At 40.7% G+C, this 17,347-nt stretch overlaps 1 protein-coding gene across 1 annotated transcript in view; it reads right to left on the reverse strand.

The window, feature by feature from the left end:
• Positions 1-437: 437 nt before the first annotated feature.
• The window catches only part of nelfcd (negative elongation factor complex member C/D), a 116,270-nt gene continuing 99,360 nt past the window's right edge, over positions 438-17,347 (reverse strand). The window contains exons 12-15 of the mRNA XM_063041589.1: positions 15,580-15,675; positions 13,315-13,455; positions 6,450-6,579; positions 438-4,548 (exon numbers count right to left, since the gene is read on the reverse strand). Of these exons, the coding sequence (XP_062897659.1) occupies positions 4,514-4,548; positions 6,450-6,579; positions 13,315-13,455; positions 15,580-15,675 (402 nt within the window). The 3' untranslated portion in view covers positions 438-4,513. The remainder of the gene's footprint in view (positions 4,549-6,449; positions 6,580-13,314; positions 13,456-15,579; positions 15,676-17,347) is intronic.

Raw genomic sequence — 17,347 nt, forward strand, 5'->3', positions numbered from 1 at the left:
TAATATATATCTAATAGGCAGGTAATTCAGGATGGGGCTCTGTGCTATATATGCATAGCCTTACCTTAGTTTCAAAGCACCTGCCATATTCCTGAATGAAAAGTAGTGATTTAGTTGCCAAAACTATTTAAATTGGACAAAACTAGTTTATAATAATAAGTAAAACAAACTAGTTGCTGTTTGAGGCACCAAAACTCCAGCTGAAAATGAAGATATTTAATCATTTGATACTAATAGCAATGATGCAAGGGAGCTGTTGTAAAATTAACTGAATAGGCTTCACCAGGAAGGAAAGCTTAAGTAACTTGCTTGTAAATTGACACCATAATACAATGTATTGGTATAAATGAATAAACCTACAAGTACTTTAAGCTACGTTCTATCTGCAGGACATGGGTTGGCCACAAAACCACAGCAGCCACCCATGGTGGTGCTGAAATGGGGCAGAAATGTGCCTATTTGATGTCTACAGCTAGTTCTCAGCTTCCTAATTTGGAGGCTTGTTTAGCCTTGTAATGTCAAAAAGAGCATGTACAGGATGTGATAAAGGTCAACAGCACACTGCAGCACTACAATGTGCTGTTAACTAAGCACAGTTCAAAGCTGGGTACTTGGTGATTGTGCACTGACATCCATTCCCTATGATGTCATGACTTGCACACACTGTTCACTATGAAGCTAGGTGACCACACAAGAAAACAGGAGCAGTGGGTCACTTGTCCTGTGTCCTGCTATTCAACATGACCATGGCTGAACCTCCCTACCTCAAATCCTCTGTTGTACTCATTCTCCATTGACCTCGATGATCTTCCTCTTTAAAGCCCCAGTGACCAGCCTCCACAACCCTCAAGGGTAGAGAATTCCAGAGTCTCACCTCCATCTGTAAGTAGAAATTCCTCAATATCTCAGTTCGAAATGACTGCCTGCCCCTTTATATTGTAATTTTGCTCCCTCATTCAAGACTCTCCCACTATTGGAACCATCTCACCATCTACTCTGTCATGCCACTTGGGTTCTCGTATGCTTCAATAAAACCATCCTTTGTTCTTCCAAAATGCAAAGAATGCAGATCCAACTTCCAGCAAGAGGACAAACCTGTTCATCCAGGAATTAACCATGTGAATCATGTCCTCCAACTCTCCTAGAGGACTGAACCTGTGAGCAGTAGTCAGGTGTGACCTGATCAGCAACCTATACAATATTCATAAATATTCTGAAACTCCAACCCCTTTGCATTAAAAGCCAGTACAGGCTGTCTCCGAGTTACAGATGTACAATTTATAAACATCCCCTACATACGACTGAGCGCCAATAATATTAAGTTCAAACTACGTATTCCTAGTTCCCTTCCTGCTCTCCACATTTAGTGATTGTTCTTATTTAGTCTTATATGGAATTTAATGAATGGTATCAAAAATATATAAGTATGTTTACCATACTGAATGATTCTGATGTAACTTAAGATATCTGGACGTTTATTACCTGGGGAAAGTAACAAAGACGGCAGATGTATGCCATCTGCTCTCACTTCACCTGCCAGCTAACTGTTTGTGTTTTGTGCATGAGAACACCTGATCTTTGTGTGGTGCCCTATGGCTTTGGGCCACTGGCTCAGTATTTCTAGATTCCTTGTAATATTGCCATACTCCTGTGTAGGCCTGGGCTGCTTCAGTTGATACTGAGTGACCACTTTGCATTTGTACTTTTGATCAAAGCAGACCCATGAAAAGGTAATGGAAACACCAGGGAGACTGCAGATGCTGGAAACCTTGAACCACACGAAGGATGCTGGAGGTACTCAGCAGGTCAGGCAGCGTTACGGAGAGATGTGGACATTGTTCCTGCCCACTTCCTTTCCAGTCTTGTTGAGGGCTCTCAGCCCAAAGTGTCGACTATTCAACCCCTGCTGCCTCAGTTCTCTTGGCATTGTGTGTTCAGAGGTAAAGATGTGGGGAAAACTTGTGTCTGTAAGTCAATTTTGTCTGTAAATTGGAAGCCACACAAAATCATTCAAAATGATAACCATCCCACCTCAGTATTGTAATGAATGGCATTTAAAGCACATGACTGATCAGAAAGGGAGGCCAGTCCTACTTTTACGTAGGAACTAACATATGTAGGTATATCAGGTTTTTTGTTGAATAATATCACAGGGATATATTGAAAACTGACCAAGCGTGCAGAGGATGTTTCTGTCGGGGGAGAGGTGGGAGGGTGTTTGGGCAGAGCCTCAGAATAGGATGTCCTTTCAGAACAGTGATGAGAAGGAATTTTTGCTACTTTGATTTTCTTTCTGCACTACCTCTAATTTTTTTTATTTCTTATTGTAATTTGTAGTATATTTTATGTATTGCCCTGTCCTGCTGCCACAAAACAAAAAAAAAATGTTATGACATACTGAACGTCAGCTATAATAAGCTGATTCACATTCTGAATTTCTTTCACCCGAGGTTTGTGAATCTGTGGAATTCATTGCCATTGACAGCTGTGGAGGCTAAGTCATTAGGAATATTTAAAGTGGAGGTTGGTAGATTTTGATGAGCAAGGGTGTCAAAGATTAGGGGGTGTAGGCATGACCCTATCACGTCCCATATCATTGCTACCGCCAAGGAGGAGGTACGGGAGCCTGAAGATACACACACGTTTCAGGAACAGATTCTTCCCTGCCACCATTGGATTTCTAAATGGACAATAAACCCTTGTACACTACCTCACTATTTTCTTATTTACATTATTTATTGAAATCAATTTTTTAATAATTGGGACACATCGAGATCATTGGGACACAATTTGGCCCAATAAAGCAGCTTCCCCAATTAGCCAAAGCTTTGTGGAATTAGTTAAAAACTTCTATTTAAAAAAAAGACAAACTACCATTTAACTGAGTAAGAAATTATGTATTTAAGTAAAATATAGAACAAACTAGAACACTAACATTACTTCTACAATGCTATAAAAATGTACTTCGACAGAGAAATTTATCCTTGAAACCAGTGAGCAAAACACTTGAATTGTCCTACTGCTTATTTCTCACAAATTATCAACGACAAAAATTACTGCTTTTTGAATACAAGTATATGCAACCGACACTATTTAAAAACTCTTTGTTCTAAGCATGGTGTAGTGTTTAACAGCGACACAAGTGTACATGACTAACGCTAGTTAGAAACTTCGGCAGCAGTCTCCTGTCCCAAACAAACAAAGGAAATCCCGGCTCTTTTCTCAATCCATTTTTGTTCTTAAGAGTTGTCTTAAATTATTGGCTTCTCTAATTAACCGGAGGCCCAATTAACCGAAATCCACTGTGTGTGTGTCTGTGTGTAATATATATATATATATATATATTTCCTTAATTGTAATTTGTAGTTCCTTTATGTATGCAATGCACTGCTGCTGCAAAACAACAAATTTCACAACATATGCCAGTGATGTTCAACCTGATTCTGATTCTGACTCAGAACATAAAAGGTCATGTGGGAGTCTCTGCCCATTTATGTGAAGAAAGTGTATTTGCACAACCCACCTCAACTAATTGAGGCTAACAATTCACCGAGGAACTCTGGTCTTTATTTTCAACCACTAAATTAGAACAAGTGACATGAACACCAGTAGCTGAAATGTTAACTCCTTCCTCACCCATCCACAGTATGCAGACAGGGACCAAGCCCCTCCTAACCATTAGGAAATGGAGCCTTAAGCCCCGAGACAGGCTCTGTCCTGCTGATATCCCTTCAACATTCCCACCTGGGCATTCAGAAGGACCATCATTCTGAACTCCGGAAAACAACTTCTGCACCTGTGATACTCCTAATATGGTTTTGGGATCCGTACCAGTGATCCTTAAAGAAAGATGCTACCATTCTTAACTGCGCGCCAATTTCTTGCTGGGAGCACGAAGTGACAAACTCTACATAATACATTTCCGTGCACTTCAAAGATAATTCTGAATATTAAAATATTATATACCTTCTCTTCTTTTTAGGAGATCAAGGGTTACACTGCACTTTTGTAGATTATGAAGTGACTGATGAGACCAGATAGGTCAGGAAGCGTCTGACACAGCAGGAGTATGTGGTACAAACATTAGCATCAATGGTTTTCATCAGCTCTACAGTGACGGATGGAATCAGAATAAATACCTTTATTATCCTCACCTATGGTCCCTTGTTGGCAAAATAAGTGGGATTGTTTTTAAAACTGTAAATCCAAGCATTCCTGAAAGTACAACGCCATTATTTATTTTTAACACATCAGTTCCAAACTCAGTTTATTTTCCAAAGTCAGTTGCAGAAAAGAAGAAAAAGGCTTCTATATTTTAAAACTTTGACATCACATATAAAATAAAGTACAAAATCTAATTATTATTCATCTAGTTAACTGCTGCCGGGTCTCACTCATAATTCTTGGATCAATTTTACATGACACACAGTGTTCCATCATGTCTCACATCTCTCAGAAAGATCTTGTACATCCTCCTTTGGCTGCTCTCCATTCCTGTGTTTCCTTCTCCGTGCTAGTTCACCATGATAAAGTTGGATTTGCAGTGTGCTGGAAGTACAGTTTACGTGAAACTTTTATTCAGGAGTTACAATCACATTTCCTTACTCCCACTGTCCCAAGAGGCCTCCATGAGATCCTTTTCCTACTACTCGGGTCCAGCTGCTGGGTGTCATGCCTCACCGACTCTCCCTCACTCACATTAGCTTGGGCGGAATATCACAAGTTACACACTAACACTGCAGGTTGACCAAAAGAGCCCACCAGAAGGACGTGCTAGTGGTACACAGTTAAAGCAAGAGGGCACAGCTTTGTTGAGTGGAGTGTAATGTAATGTAGGAGAAGTGTCAGGTTATCCATTTGGAAAAAAAACGGGAAAAGCAAAATATTTCTTAAGTGGAATTAGACTACAAACTGAAGAATGTGGAGTCCTGGTGCATGAAACACAAAATGCAGATTCTGCAAGTGATGTGGAAGTCTAATGAAATGTTGAGCATTATTGAAAAAAGTATAGAATATCAAACTAGGGAAATTTTAATGCAACTTTAAGAGACCGCATATGGAATACTGAGTTGGGGTTGATTTCTGTACCACAGGAAAGGGTGCACTGGAGGCAATGAAGAGAAGGTTCACTAGGCTGATTCCGGGATGAGGGGTTTGATGTTCTGCATAATGAGCTTAGTTGCAAAGGAACTGGAAGTAATTGTACTGAAAAATACAACATTCTGAGGATGCTTACCCTAACGGGGTCACAAGATTTTGCAGATGCTGCGTTTGTGGTCTAACTCTATTTAAGTAATACTATGTTTTCCATCTATAATGCCCGACCTGCTGAGTCTCTCCAGCATTTTGTGTGTGTTCCCCTAATGGGGTCCTATAGAGCATGGTTTCAGAATACAGGGTCACATTTTAAAGACAACACCTTCTCAAAAGTTATTGTTCTCTGCTCTAGAGAGATGTGAAGATGGACATATCGAATACACTTCAGAAAGAGAATGACAGGTACTTAAGCTACAAGGGAGTCAGATGATATGGGGAGAGACTGGGAATGTGCTGCTGAGGCCAATGTTGGATCAGCCATGATTGTATTAAATGGCAGAGCAGGCTCAGGGGGTGGATTGGCTTACTGCTCCTGTTTTTAAATTTTCTTACATCAGAGAGATGTAGGCCACCAGCCACCATTTATGTAGCTCTTATCCTTCTGAGCAGTAATCTCTCAGAATAAGCTAACATGCACTACACATAGGAATCTCTGCCACTAAAAACCGCACCTACAAATATTGTGCATCCACTTCTTCTGGAGTGAGGCCATTTGACAGGGTTTCCCATCAAAAGGTACAGGAGTGAAGGAATGAAAAACCATTCAGGCTGGTAGGTCCACAGCTACTGTGCTGAATATTCTACATGATTCCACTCAATGTAAGCTTATTTTTCACTGAATAAACAGAAATATCATAGATATAGAAGAAATATCGTCAACTGCAAGAGGAGGGGCTCAACCCGACTCACTAACATACAAAATAATAGGCTTCTGCTCAGTTCTAAGAAGTCTGATAAAGTGCTACACAGTAGTTGCATATACCTAATGCACAAAATGACACTCTCCCTTAACACAGGAAGTCAACTGAATCAGAAAGAAATATGAACCTGTGATTATGAAGCTCTCAGAGCATTTTGCAGGGGACTGATTATTAAAATTGAGGAAGTGAAACAGCTAAATTGCAAGAAGCAGCAAGAAGTCAGAAGCAGCAACTGTGATTATGATTAGGTAATATCTCAACTTCAGTACTGAAACACAGAACTTTCAACAGTGTAGCATTCCCTCAGCATTAGTCTGGATTTCTGGGTTCAAGAAGCAGCCTTTTGATGGAGCTCCCTTGCTGAAATCCCACTAACCTTTGGCCGCAGATGTCCTGGCCTTACAATTCCAGATAACTCTATACTCCACTTACCAATAAACTCTGCCACAGCGTCACACTCCCCTTCAGTTTTAATTGTACCAACAATGCTGTCGTTCTCCAGAATCGGGAGAAAGAGGTGGACAAAGTCTGAGGTGTATGGAGGGGCAATGACATCCAGAACCTGCAGGCACAAGAACAGAATCATCAAAAAAAGAAAGCAGCCACTTAGCCCATTTCCCCGAGCTAGAGCAATTCAACTAGCTGGCAACAGACTCCACTCTATAAATATCTCTGCTGCAAATTCTTGTAATTGCAGAAGTTGCTTTCAGCAGGCTGTAGGTCGACAAAATTTTTCATTCTTTTGTCTGCCAGCCATCTAAAATGGAGTCACCTGTTGAAACCTCGCACCATAAAGAATTTCACTTTACTGCCTCCAGTAACTATGAGGCTAAGAATATTTCCATTAAATCTCCTGGTCTTCAAGTGTTTTGGAAACAACTCACTCTCATCATGTCTAAAATTATTGAACTTCACCAACTTTGGGGCTGTCCGAGTAAATCTCTTCAGCAATCCCTGATAGCCTTCCACATCGCTCGTTACAATGGACTTAACACATCTTGATTTTGAACTCTGTCTCCACTAATGAAGCAAAATATCAAAAGTACTTTTCTAACAGCCTTGCTAATCAAGAACCGAATGACCTCCGCATTAAATATACCAAATGACTTAGTCTCCACAGCCATCTGCAACAATGATTTCCACAGATTTACCACCCTCTGGCTAAAGAAATTCCTCCTTACTTCTGTTCTAAAGATACTTCCTTATATTCTGAGGCTGTGCCCTCTGGTCCGAGACATCCTCTCCACGTCCAATCTATCTAAGCCTTACAAAATTCAAGAGGTTCAAAGAAAACCCCTCTCATTCTTCTAAACTCCAGCAAGTACAGGCCCAGAGCTCCTCATACATTAACCCTTTCATTCCCAGGATCATTCTCATGAACCTCCTCTGGACCCTCTCCAATCACAGCACATCCTTTAAATAAGGGGCTCAAAAACTGCTCACAATACTCCAAGTACAGTCTGACCAATGCCTTACAAATCTTCAGTGTTACATCCTTACTTTCATATTCTAGTCCTCTCAAAGTGAATGCTAACATTGCATTTGCCCTTCTTACCACCAACTCAACTTGCAAGTTAACCTTCATGGAATCCTGCACGAGAAAAAGATGAGAGAAGAACTGGCCAAGGTTGACTGGAAGGGGACACTTGCAGGGATGACAAATGGTTGTAGTTTCTGGGAGCAATTTAGAAAGCAGAGGATAGATACATCCCAAAGAAGTATTTAGAAAGGATGATGTAACCGTGGCTGACAAGGGAGGTCAAAAACAACATAAAGGCAAAGGAAAGGGCATATAATAGATCAAAAATTAGTGAGAAGTCAGAGGATTTGGAATTTTTAAAAAAAACAGAAGTCAACTAAATAAGCTATAAGGAGAGAAAAGATGAACTATGAAGGTAAGCTAGCCAATAATATCAAAGGTTCATTTTATTATCAAAGTATACAACCCTGAGATTCATCTTCACTAGATAGCCATGAAATACAGAAAAGCCATTAAAGTCACTGGAAGACATCAACCCCCACTCCCACATGAAAAAAGAAAAGAAACAGAACTCGCTAACCCTAAACTCTCCCAACCTCTCCCTCGCACAAAAACAGACCATCCACCCAGACACGGCAGCTAAATCATCAAACCCCAACCCCCTCCCACACAAAAAACAGCAACAATAACATCAAACCCCCATCCTCTCACACAAAAATCTAACAGATCGTTCACAAGTAAAAACACTAACAAGTCTTGAATCCCCAGCCCCTCCCTCGCCCAAAAAAGTAACAAATCGCCCACCTGCCAATCAGCAACAAGAAAGAAAATGCAGAAAAACTGAAGACCAAAGAGATAACGGAAGGATATCAAAGAGGATACCAAAAGTTTTTTCAGATACTGCATACAAAGAGTAAAAGAAATGTAAGAACCCATGGTATTACACGGAAGGTACTAGCATGGATAGAGAATTGGCTAATTGGCAGGAGACAAAGAGTGGGAATACAAGGAGCCTTTTCTAGTTGGCTTCCAGTGACTAGTGATATTCCGTCGTGGTCGGTGTTGGGAGCGCTTCTTTTTATGCTATATGTCAATAATTTGGATGATGGAATTGATGGCTTTGTAGCTAAGTTTGCGGACAGTACAAAAATAGATGGAGCAGCAGGTAGTATTGAGGAAGCAGTGAGTCTGCAGAAGTACTTAAGACAGATTACAAGAATGGGTAAAGAAGTGGCAGATGGAATAAGTATTGGGAAGTATATGGCCACACACTTTCTAAATGGGCAGAAAATTGAAAAATCCACGGTGCAAAGGGGCTTGGGAGTCCTCGTGCACGATTCCCAAAAAGTGAACTTGCAAGTTGAGTTGGGGGTGAGGAAGACAAATGCAATGTTAACATTCATTTCAAGCGAACCAGAACATAAAAGCAAGGATGCAATGCTGAGGCTTTATAAGGCACTGGTGAGGCCTCACTTGGAACATTGTGAGTAGTTTTGGCCCCTTATCTAAAAAAAAGGATGTGCTGACATTGGACAGGGTTCTTCGTATGAGGAGCATTTGATGATTCCGGGCCTGTACTCTGGAATTTAGAAGAACGAGGGGGCATTTCATGGAAAACCTATTGAATGTTGAAAGGCCAGGATAGAGTGGATGCAGAGAGTCTAGGGCTCGAGGGCACAGCCTCAGAATAGAGGGACATCCAATTAGAACAGAGATGAGGAGGTTATCTCCTCTTACCATCAGCGATGAGGAGGAGTGAATATGTGGAATTCGTTGCCACAGGCAGCAGTGGAGGTCAGGTCATTAGGTGTATTTAAGGCAGAGGCTGATGGATTCTTGATTAGTCAGGGTGCAAAAGGTTACACAGAGAATGGGGTTGAGAGGGAAAATGTGTCAGCCATGATGAAATGGCGGTGCAGACTAACTCTTCTGGTCTCATGGATTGACAAGTCCCTTTGCACCTCTGAATTCTGAATTTGCTCCCCATTTAAAAACTAGTCTACACATTTATTCCTTCTACAAAAGTGCAGGACCATACACTTCCCTATACTGTATTCCATTGCCACTTCTTTGCTCATACTCATAATCTGTCTAAAGCCTAATGTAGACCCCCTGCTTCCTCAACACTACCTGCCTCTCCACCTGTCTTTGTCTCGTCTGCAAACCTGAGCACATAGCCATCAATTCTGTCACCAAAATCATTGACATATAACATGAAAAGAAGTGGTCTCGACACTGGCCCCCACGTAACATCTCGATACTGGCAGCCAACCAGAAAATGCCCCCTTTATTCTCACTCTTTACCTCCCACCAATCAACCAATCATCTATCCACACTACTGCCTTTCCTGTAATATCATGGGCTCTTTTCTTGTATAGCAGTCTTTTGTGCAGCACCTTGTCAAATCCAAGTAAAGACATCTACTGACTCTGCTTTGTCTATCCTGCCTGTTTATTTCCTCAAATAATTCTAACAGACTGTCAGGCAAGATTTCCCCTTAAAGAAACCATACTGACTTTGGCCTATATTATCATGAGCTTCCGAGTACCCCGAAACCTCATCCTTGGTAATGGATGCGTGTTCTTGGTTATATTGGACCGATAAAAAGGAACGACCATCTTGGGTTGATTTGGAATTGAAAATTGTGAAACAATTTCATTTAACTTCGTTATTAGGAGCTCCTTCACCTGTACAATTAGCCAAAATTTCTATTCTAATATAAATCCTATGATTAATCAATCATTACGAATCTGGTACCAGTTTCATAAGTTTTTTAATCTTAAAAAATTTAACCTTTTTAGTTTAATTTATCGAAATTATTTATTTAAACTTTCACTTAGTGATCCTACCTTTTCTCTTTGGAGGAACAAAGGAATTTTTTCCTTTATGGACTTGTTTCAAGAAGGCCAATTGATGTCCTTTGAGAAATTAGTAACTAAATACTCGCTCTCATATTCACATTTTTTGCAATATCTTCAGGTCAGACATTTCTTACAAGAATATTTAAGTAATTTTCCATATATACAAGACTCTGATCTGTTAGACATTATTTTAAAAATGAACCTTTTAGTGAAAGGTTTTATTGGGAAAATTTATAATTTACTATTACAACAGGATAACTATCCTTTACTTAAGATTAAGCAAGGTTGGGAAAGAGAGCTTAACATGACCTTGGTAACAGAGGATTGGTTGCCAACTTTGAAGCTGGTTAACTCTTCTTCGATTTGTGCCAGTCATTCTCTAATTCAATTTAAAATTGTAGTCGTTATTATTTGACAAAGGAGAGATTGTCTAAAATATTTCCTAATGTAAATAGTCAGTGTGATAGATGCAAAACTGAGATAGCTACATTGACACGTTTTGGTCGTGTTCTGTATTGAAACAATTTTGGAAATCTATTTTTTCTACAATTTCTAAAGCTTTAAAAATCAATTTACAACCTAATAAATTGACAGTTTTGTTTGGTGTAATTCCTCAACATATTCATGGTATTTCTATATCAGATCAACACGTAATTGCATTTGTTACATTATTGGCTAGAAGGGCTATTCTATTAAAATGGAAAGGTGCCTCTGCTCCCTCTTTGATACAATGGTTCTCTCAGGTGATGTTATGTCTTAGTTTGGAAAAAATTAGAAGTTGAACTTTTGATCCTAGATTTCACTTCGAGAAAAGGTGGGGTTCTTTTGCCCGTTATTATCATTTGATTTGAGTTAATAAAGATGGTCGTTTTCTGATGCTTGGGTATATGGATTTGGTTGGTGGATTGATGTCTTTTTTTATGGAAGCTTGTATGGCGTATAGCTCTGGGTTTGTGCTCCAAATGGGTTTTTTTCCCCATTTTTTTTTGTTATCAGGGTTTTTTTTCTATTTTAGTTAGTAGGGGTTCTTTTTTTTTCTTTCTTTCCTTTTTTCCATAAAAAAAGCTTTAACTTTTTTTTATTATTATTGATATACTGTTCAGCTTGGTTGATAGTTTAACTCTTATTCTACATTTAGATATATTGTCTTGATTATTTTGATGCATTTTTCTCTGTTGGTGAATTTCAATAATAATTAATAAAAAGATTTAAAAAGAAAAGAAAAGTAATGGACTCCAACATCTTCCTGACCACTGAAATCAAGATAACTGGCCTATATTTTTTATCTTTTGCCTCCCTCCCTTCTAAAAGAGCAGAGTAACATTTGTAATTTTCTAGTTCTCTGGAATATAGCGATTCTTAAAAGATCACGACTAATGGTTCCACAATCTCTTCAGCAACCTCTTTCAGATTCCTGAGCTATTGACTATCTGTTCCAGGTAATTTTTCAAAATTCAGAGCTTTCAGCTTCCCAAACACCTTCTCCTTAGTAAAAGTGACTACACTCATTTCTGCCCTAATACTCTCACATTTCTGCCATACTGTTGGTGTTTTCCAGTGAAGACATGCAAGATACTTACTGAGCTGTCCACCGTTTCCACCTCTCTAGCACTATTGTCCAGCATTTCAATATCCACTCACCTCTTTTATTCTTTTAATATATGAAAAAAAAAACATTTGGTATCCTCTTTTATATTATTGGCTAGTTTACCTTCACATTTCATCTTTTCTCTTCTTATTGCTTTTTTTAGTTGTCATCTGTTGGTTTGGTTTTCAGAAACTTCCCAATCCTCTATCTTACCAAAATTTTGCTGTCGTGAATGCCGACACTTTTGCTTTTATACTGTCTTTGACTTTCCTTGTCAGCCATAGTTTCCTCATCCTCCCTTTAGAATAATTCCTTATCTTTGAGATGTATCTATCTTGTGCCTTCTGAATTGCTCCCAGAAACTCCAGCCATTGCTGTCCTGCTGTCATCCCTGCTAGCGTCCCTTCCAATCAACTTTGGCCAGCTCCTCTTCATCCCTCTGTAATTCCCTTTACTTCACTGTAATACTAATACATTCAATTTTAGCTCCTCAAGCTGCAGGGTGAATTCTGTATTATGATCGCTGCCTTCTAAGGATTTCTTTATCTTAACCTCCCTAATTAAATCTGGTTCATTACACAACACCCAATTCAAAACTACCTTTTCTCTAGTGGGCTCAACCATAAGCTGCTCTCAAAAGCCATCTCGTAGGCCTTCTGTAAATTGCTTCTCTTGGTATCCACCACCATTCTCTTCATTAATCACTACATTACTGAGTTTGCTTATGCCGATGTTGAAACTACACCCGAACTTCTGCACTCATGAACGAGGAGTCCAATTCATGAGGAGTTTCACTGTTCGCTTCCTTTATGATTCAGTGTCAGCTAATCCCTGCTTCCTCTCCCAATCTCACATCCATTCTGCAAGCTCCCTTGACTCTCATGGGCTTCAATGTCACTTGCAAAATAAAGGTAGGATCATAAGGTTCCTACCCTGCAATTATATTGGAATAAAGCATCTGATTAACAAGATTCCAATCCTATTGGAATCAGTCAGTGGAGCTCTATTTTCCAGTCCTGACATTCTCAAGCTCTCACCATAAAGGGGCTGAACTTCCTGGTTTTAAACCATCGACGGGGTGCAGACCACACTAAGCTTCTGCTCCCTAGACTTGCAGCACTTGCAGTCTCTTGTTTTTCCACAGTATAATTCCTGGCTGATTCCCTGCATCCCTGCAACTCCTCCCACCTGCTGGAGTACAAGGCTGGGCTAATATTCCCCGGTGTTCAGTCTTCAGCAATGGCCACTTGGTTGAGCTGATGGAGGATTGTGACCCAAAACACCAATGGTCAGGTTAACCACAGGTCAATCTCTCTCCATCTGTCCATTCACGAACTAAATTTGTACATCACCATGCAAGCCACTGACCTCTGTCACAAAGTATCTGATCAGTGAAATGTCTGTGTCTAGCTTCTCCAAACACTTGCGGATGTAGCTGACCACAGGCAGGACGTAGCCACGACTCAACAAGTGAACCATTCGGTCCAGCAGGGTCTTCTTCAGCTCCAGCTGGTGGTGAAGAAGAATTACATACTGAGTAAAGTTCTCATTATACCTTCCAATCCCCCAGGCAGATAAGACATGTGGAAGTCAGGGTCAGAAGAAGGGTGGGAGAACCTGGAAGGGGTGCAGAGATTCATCAGGACTTTGCCTGGATTAGAGCATTACAAATGATTATAAGAGACTTGATAGGCTGGGCTTCTTTTCCCTGGAATGGAACACTGATAGAGGTATGCAAAATATTAGGATGCTAAGATGTTCTTTACTGTGCATCTGTAAAAGGATGTGAGTATAGATGTGCATAGTCCAGCTCTCTTCAGCCTCCTCAGAAAGTTTGCTTTCCTGATAGTGTAGGATGTGTCCTGGGATCATGAGAGGTTGTGTGAGATGTCCACTCCCAGGAGTGTGAAACTGCTTGTAGTTTCCACTGTTGTGCCGCTGAAGTAAAGTGGGGTGTGAGTTCTCCTGAAGTTGATAACCATCTCCTTTCTCTCGTTGACATTGAGAAAGAGGTTATTGGCCTGGCACCGGGCTTCACGCTCCTCTCACCTCCATTCTGTAGGCTGTCTCATCATTGTTGGTGATGAGCTCCAACACTGTTGTGTCATGGGTGAACTTGACATTGTGATTACCCGGGTGTTTGCCGTGCAGTCATGTGCGAGCAGAGTGTACAACAGTGGACTCAGCACACAGCCCTGGGGGGGGGGGGGCACCCGTGCTGAGGATGAAGGGGAGGAAGGAACAGTTGTGCATCCTGACTATCTTAGCCTGCTGGTTAGGAAGTCCACCCAGTTACACAGTGAGGTATTTAAACTGAGGAGTAGGAGTTTGTTTACCAAGTTCTGTGGAATAATAATGTTGAATGTCAAAATGAAATCCAGAAACAGCAGTCTGACATAAGTGTCCTTGCTTTCTGGGTGTGTCAGGGCCAGGTGCACGACAGAAGCTATGGCATCTGTCATAGAGTGGTTCGGTCAGTAAGCATATAGGTGAGTGTCCAGTGTGGTACATCTGGAGTTTCTGATAAGTGCCATTACTGGCCAGTCAAAGCACTTCATGATGATTGGTGACAGTGCCACCGGGCAGTAGTTGTCTAGTTCTAAAGATGTAAATTTCTTTGGTACAGGGATAATGGTGGCTGATTTGAAGCATGGACAGCAGCCTGGATGAGTGAGGTATTGAAGATATCTGTGAAGATGCCAGCAAGCTGGTGTGCACACCCTGAGTACTTGGACTGGGATGTGGTCTGGCCTGACGGCCTTATGGGAGTTGACTCCTTCTCACATCTGCTGCTATTATAGACGGTGGCTGCTCATTTGAAGGGGGGGGGAGGAGGAGTAGTTTTTATGGCTGGTTGTGTTGCATGCCTCAAAACGTGTATAAAAGTTGTTTAGAGCATCAGGGATGGAGGTGTCACTGGTACAATTGACGCTATTTAGCCTGTGTAGTCAGTAATGCTGGATGCCCAGCCACATACAGTACACTGGGGGTTGTTATCAGACAGGTGTTCTTGAATTTTTTGAGGATAGAAGGTCGTTCCCTCATGGTGCCTAAGATGAGGTTTCTCCTGGCTGCCCTGAATTGTTGTGTCTCCAAACTTGAAGACAGCATCTCGGGCTTTTAGTAGGGAGCGCACCTCTGCACTCAGCCAGGGCTCGTAATTAGGCTAGGAGATAATCATTCTTGCGGCACCAACGTCATCTAAACTTGCAGATGTAGCCAGTGACAGATGAGGCATATTTCTTGAGATCTGTGCCTTCTCCATTTGTGGCAGCCTCCTTGAACATTTGTAAATTTAACATTTCAAGGACAGCTTCTTTCCCTCCGCCATTAGATTTCTGAACGGTCTGCGAACGCATGACCACCACCTCACTGTTTTGCTCTCTCTCACTCAATCCATCTATTCCTCCTCACGGAACTTACAGTAATTTTTTATGCCTTGCCACAAAACAACAAATTTCATGATTTACATCAGTGATAATAAACCTGATTCTGAATTATTATTCAAAGTGGTACTGTGATTATAACCCCTCCACCCTAGAAGTTAAAAGTGAAATGCAAACCCATAATTCCTTAGCATCCCTACCACCCAACACACCCACTCATGGTTGTACTACACGAAAGGAGGATTACCTGCTCCATGACGTCAAGCTGGGAATGTTCAGTCTCAAAGAGTTTAACAAGGAGCTGCAGGACCTGCGGATGGAGGAGTTGGTGGCAGGTACTTATCTGAAAAAAATAGAAGCAAGACCATTATAATCACAGAACCAAAGAGACTGGAAACAAAACAGCAGTGCCTCCCTAGGTGCAGTGTTAGCCAAATTTCAATTAACCAATCTAAACTGCAGAGTAGAATCCTTACTGTTGGCCTTATCACTCCTAAATGTTACAGATTTAAATATCAACCATTGAGCTTACACTCCATCGAACTTCTCCTTGTAGCTAATACCCTCTAATCTGTGAAATTCTAACACATTTATATTTATTGAGCTTGATCATTATTCCTATTGGACTTTTCTGATTTCATTGCTTATTCTGTAAGCATTCCATACACTTTTCATACTTCCTTTAGTTACCTCCTCTTGATTCACTCAATGCGTAAACTTGTGAAATTCCTACATTTATCCACGACTTTTTATTGTTGATTATTTCATTTTTACAGAATACTACTTTTCTCTCCAGTAATCTTTTAAAATATTTCCCATAGTTGTTTCAACAATCTGCTGAAAAATATTATTTTCCCCAGTTTTACTCTAATCCCCTCAAGATCCGTTTTTTCCTTCCATTGCTTTGCTCATTGTCTTACTAACACCTTCCTTTGTATTTAGAGTAAACTGCAGTTTTCAACTGTTATCTTCTCTCCAGCAATCACAGGGTACAAGTTTTGCCAGCAAAACAGCAGGTATCCAGAAGGCTGAAGCCGTCATGTTTGGTTCCAACAATAAAGTCCATTCTCTTGTTGCCTACTCCATCCCTCATCCTGGCAAGTGTCTGAAAATTAGAGACTTTGGTATCATATTTGAGCTGATGAACATCAGATCAGATCAGTGCCACCACTAAGACTACTTCAATTCTGTGGTAATCCAATTCTACCCACCTGCTCTTTAGAGCTTCATTGTTACCTCTGGACTTCACTATTCCAATGCACTGATGGCTGACTCCCCTCATTCTACTCCTTGAATTCTCTTGGACATCCAAGACTCAGCTGCCATATCTCAACTCACTCTGTTCCATTCACTAAACTTCCTATAAAGAGTGCTTCCTAATTAAATATCATTACAAGTGTAAAATTTTCATCCTCAGTTTCAAGACCACCATTTGCCATCCTTATTTCTCAGGAACCTCTCCCAGCCCCACAACATTCACATATTTACTCTCTTCCAATTCTGACCCCTTGATCATTCTCGTATTTAGTCACCCCGGCAACAGCCCCTGCCAAGATCCTCCCAGGACTTTCTTCCCTAAGCCCCCTCCCCACTATCTTTTGTCCTTTTAAAGATATTTCTCAGTCCAGCTGTGACCAAGAATTTGATCTACTGTCCTTTCATCTTCGAACAGTTTGACATTAATTTTCTTTGGTGGCATTCATTGATGTTTGATATATTAGAGGTTCTATACAAGTGAGAGTTATTGCATGGGGTGGGGAATAAATATAGGCCAGGACATAGACACTCTCTACTTGAATGGCACTGCTAGACTTATATAGGCATTCACCAGAAATACTTCACTACAGATATAAGAAGGATGCAGAGGAGATTTACCAGGATGCTGCCTGGATTACAGAGCATATCTGTGAAGGAAAGTTAAGTGAGTTTGGGCTTTTCTCTTTGGTGTGATGGGGGATGAGAGGTGACCTGACATCAATGTACAAAGCCACAGACAGAGTGGAGAGCCAGAGCAT

This window comes from Mobula hypostoma, chromosome 2 (assembly GCF_963921235.1).
Source record: "Mobula hypostoma chromosome 2, sMobHyp1.1, whole genome shotgun sequence".
Classification (NCBI taxonomy): domain Eukaryota; kingdom Metazoa; phylum Chordata; class Chondrichthyes; order Myliobatiformes; family Myliobatidae; genus Mobula; species Mobula hypostoma.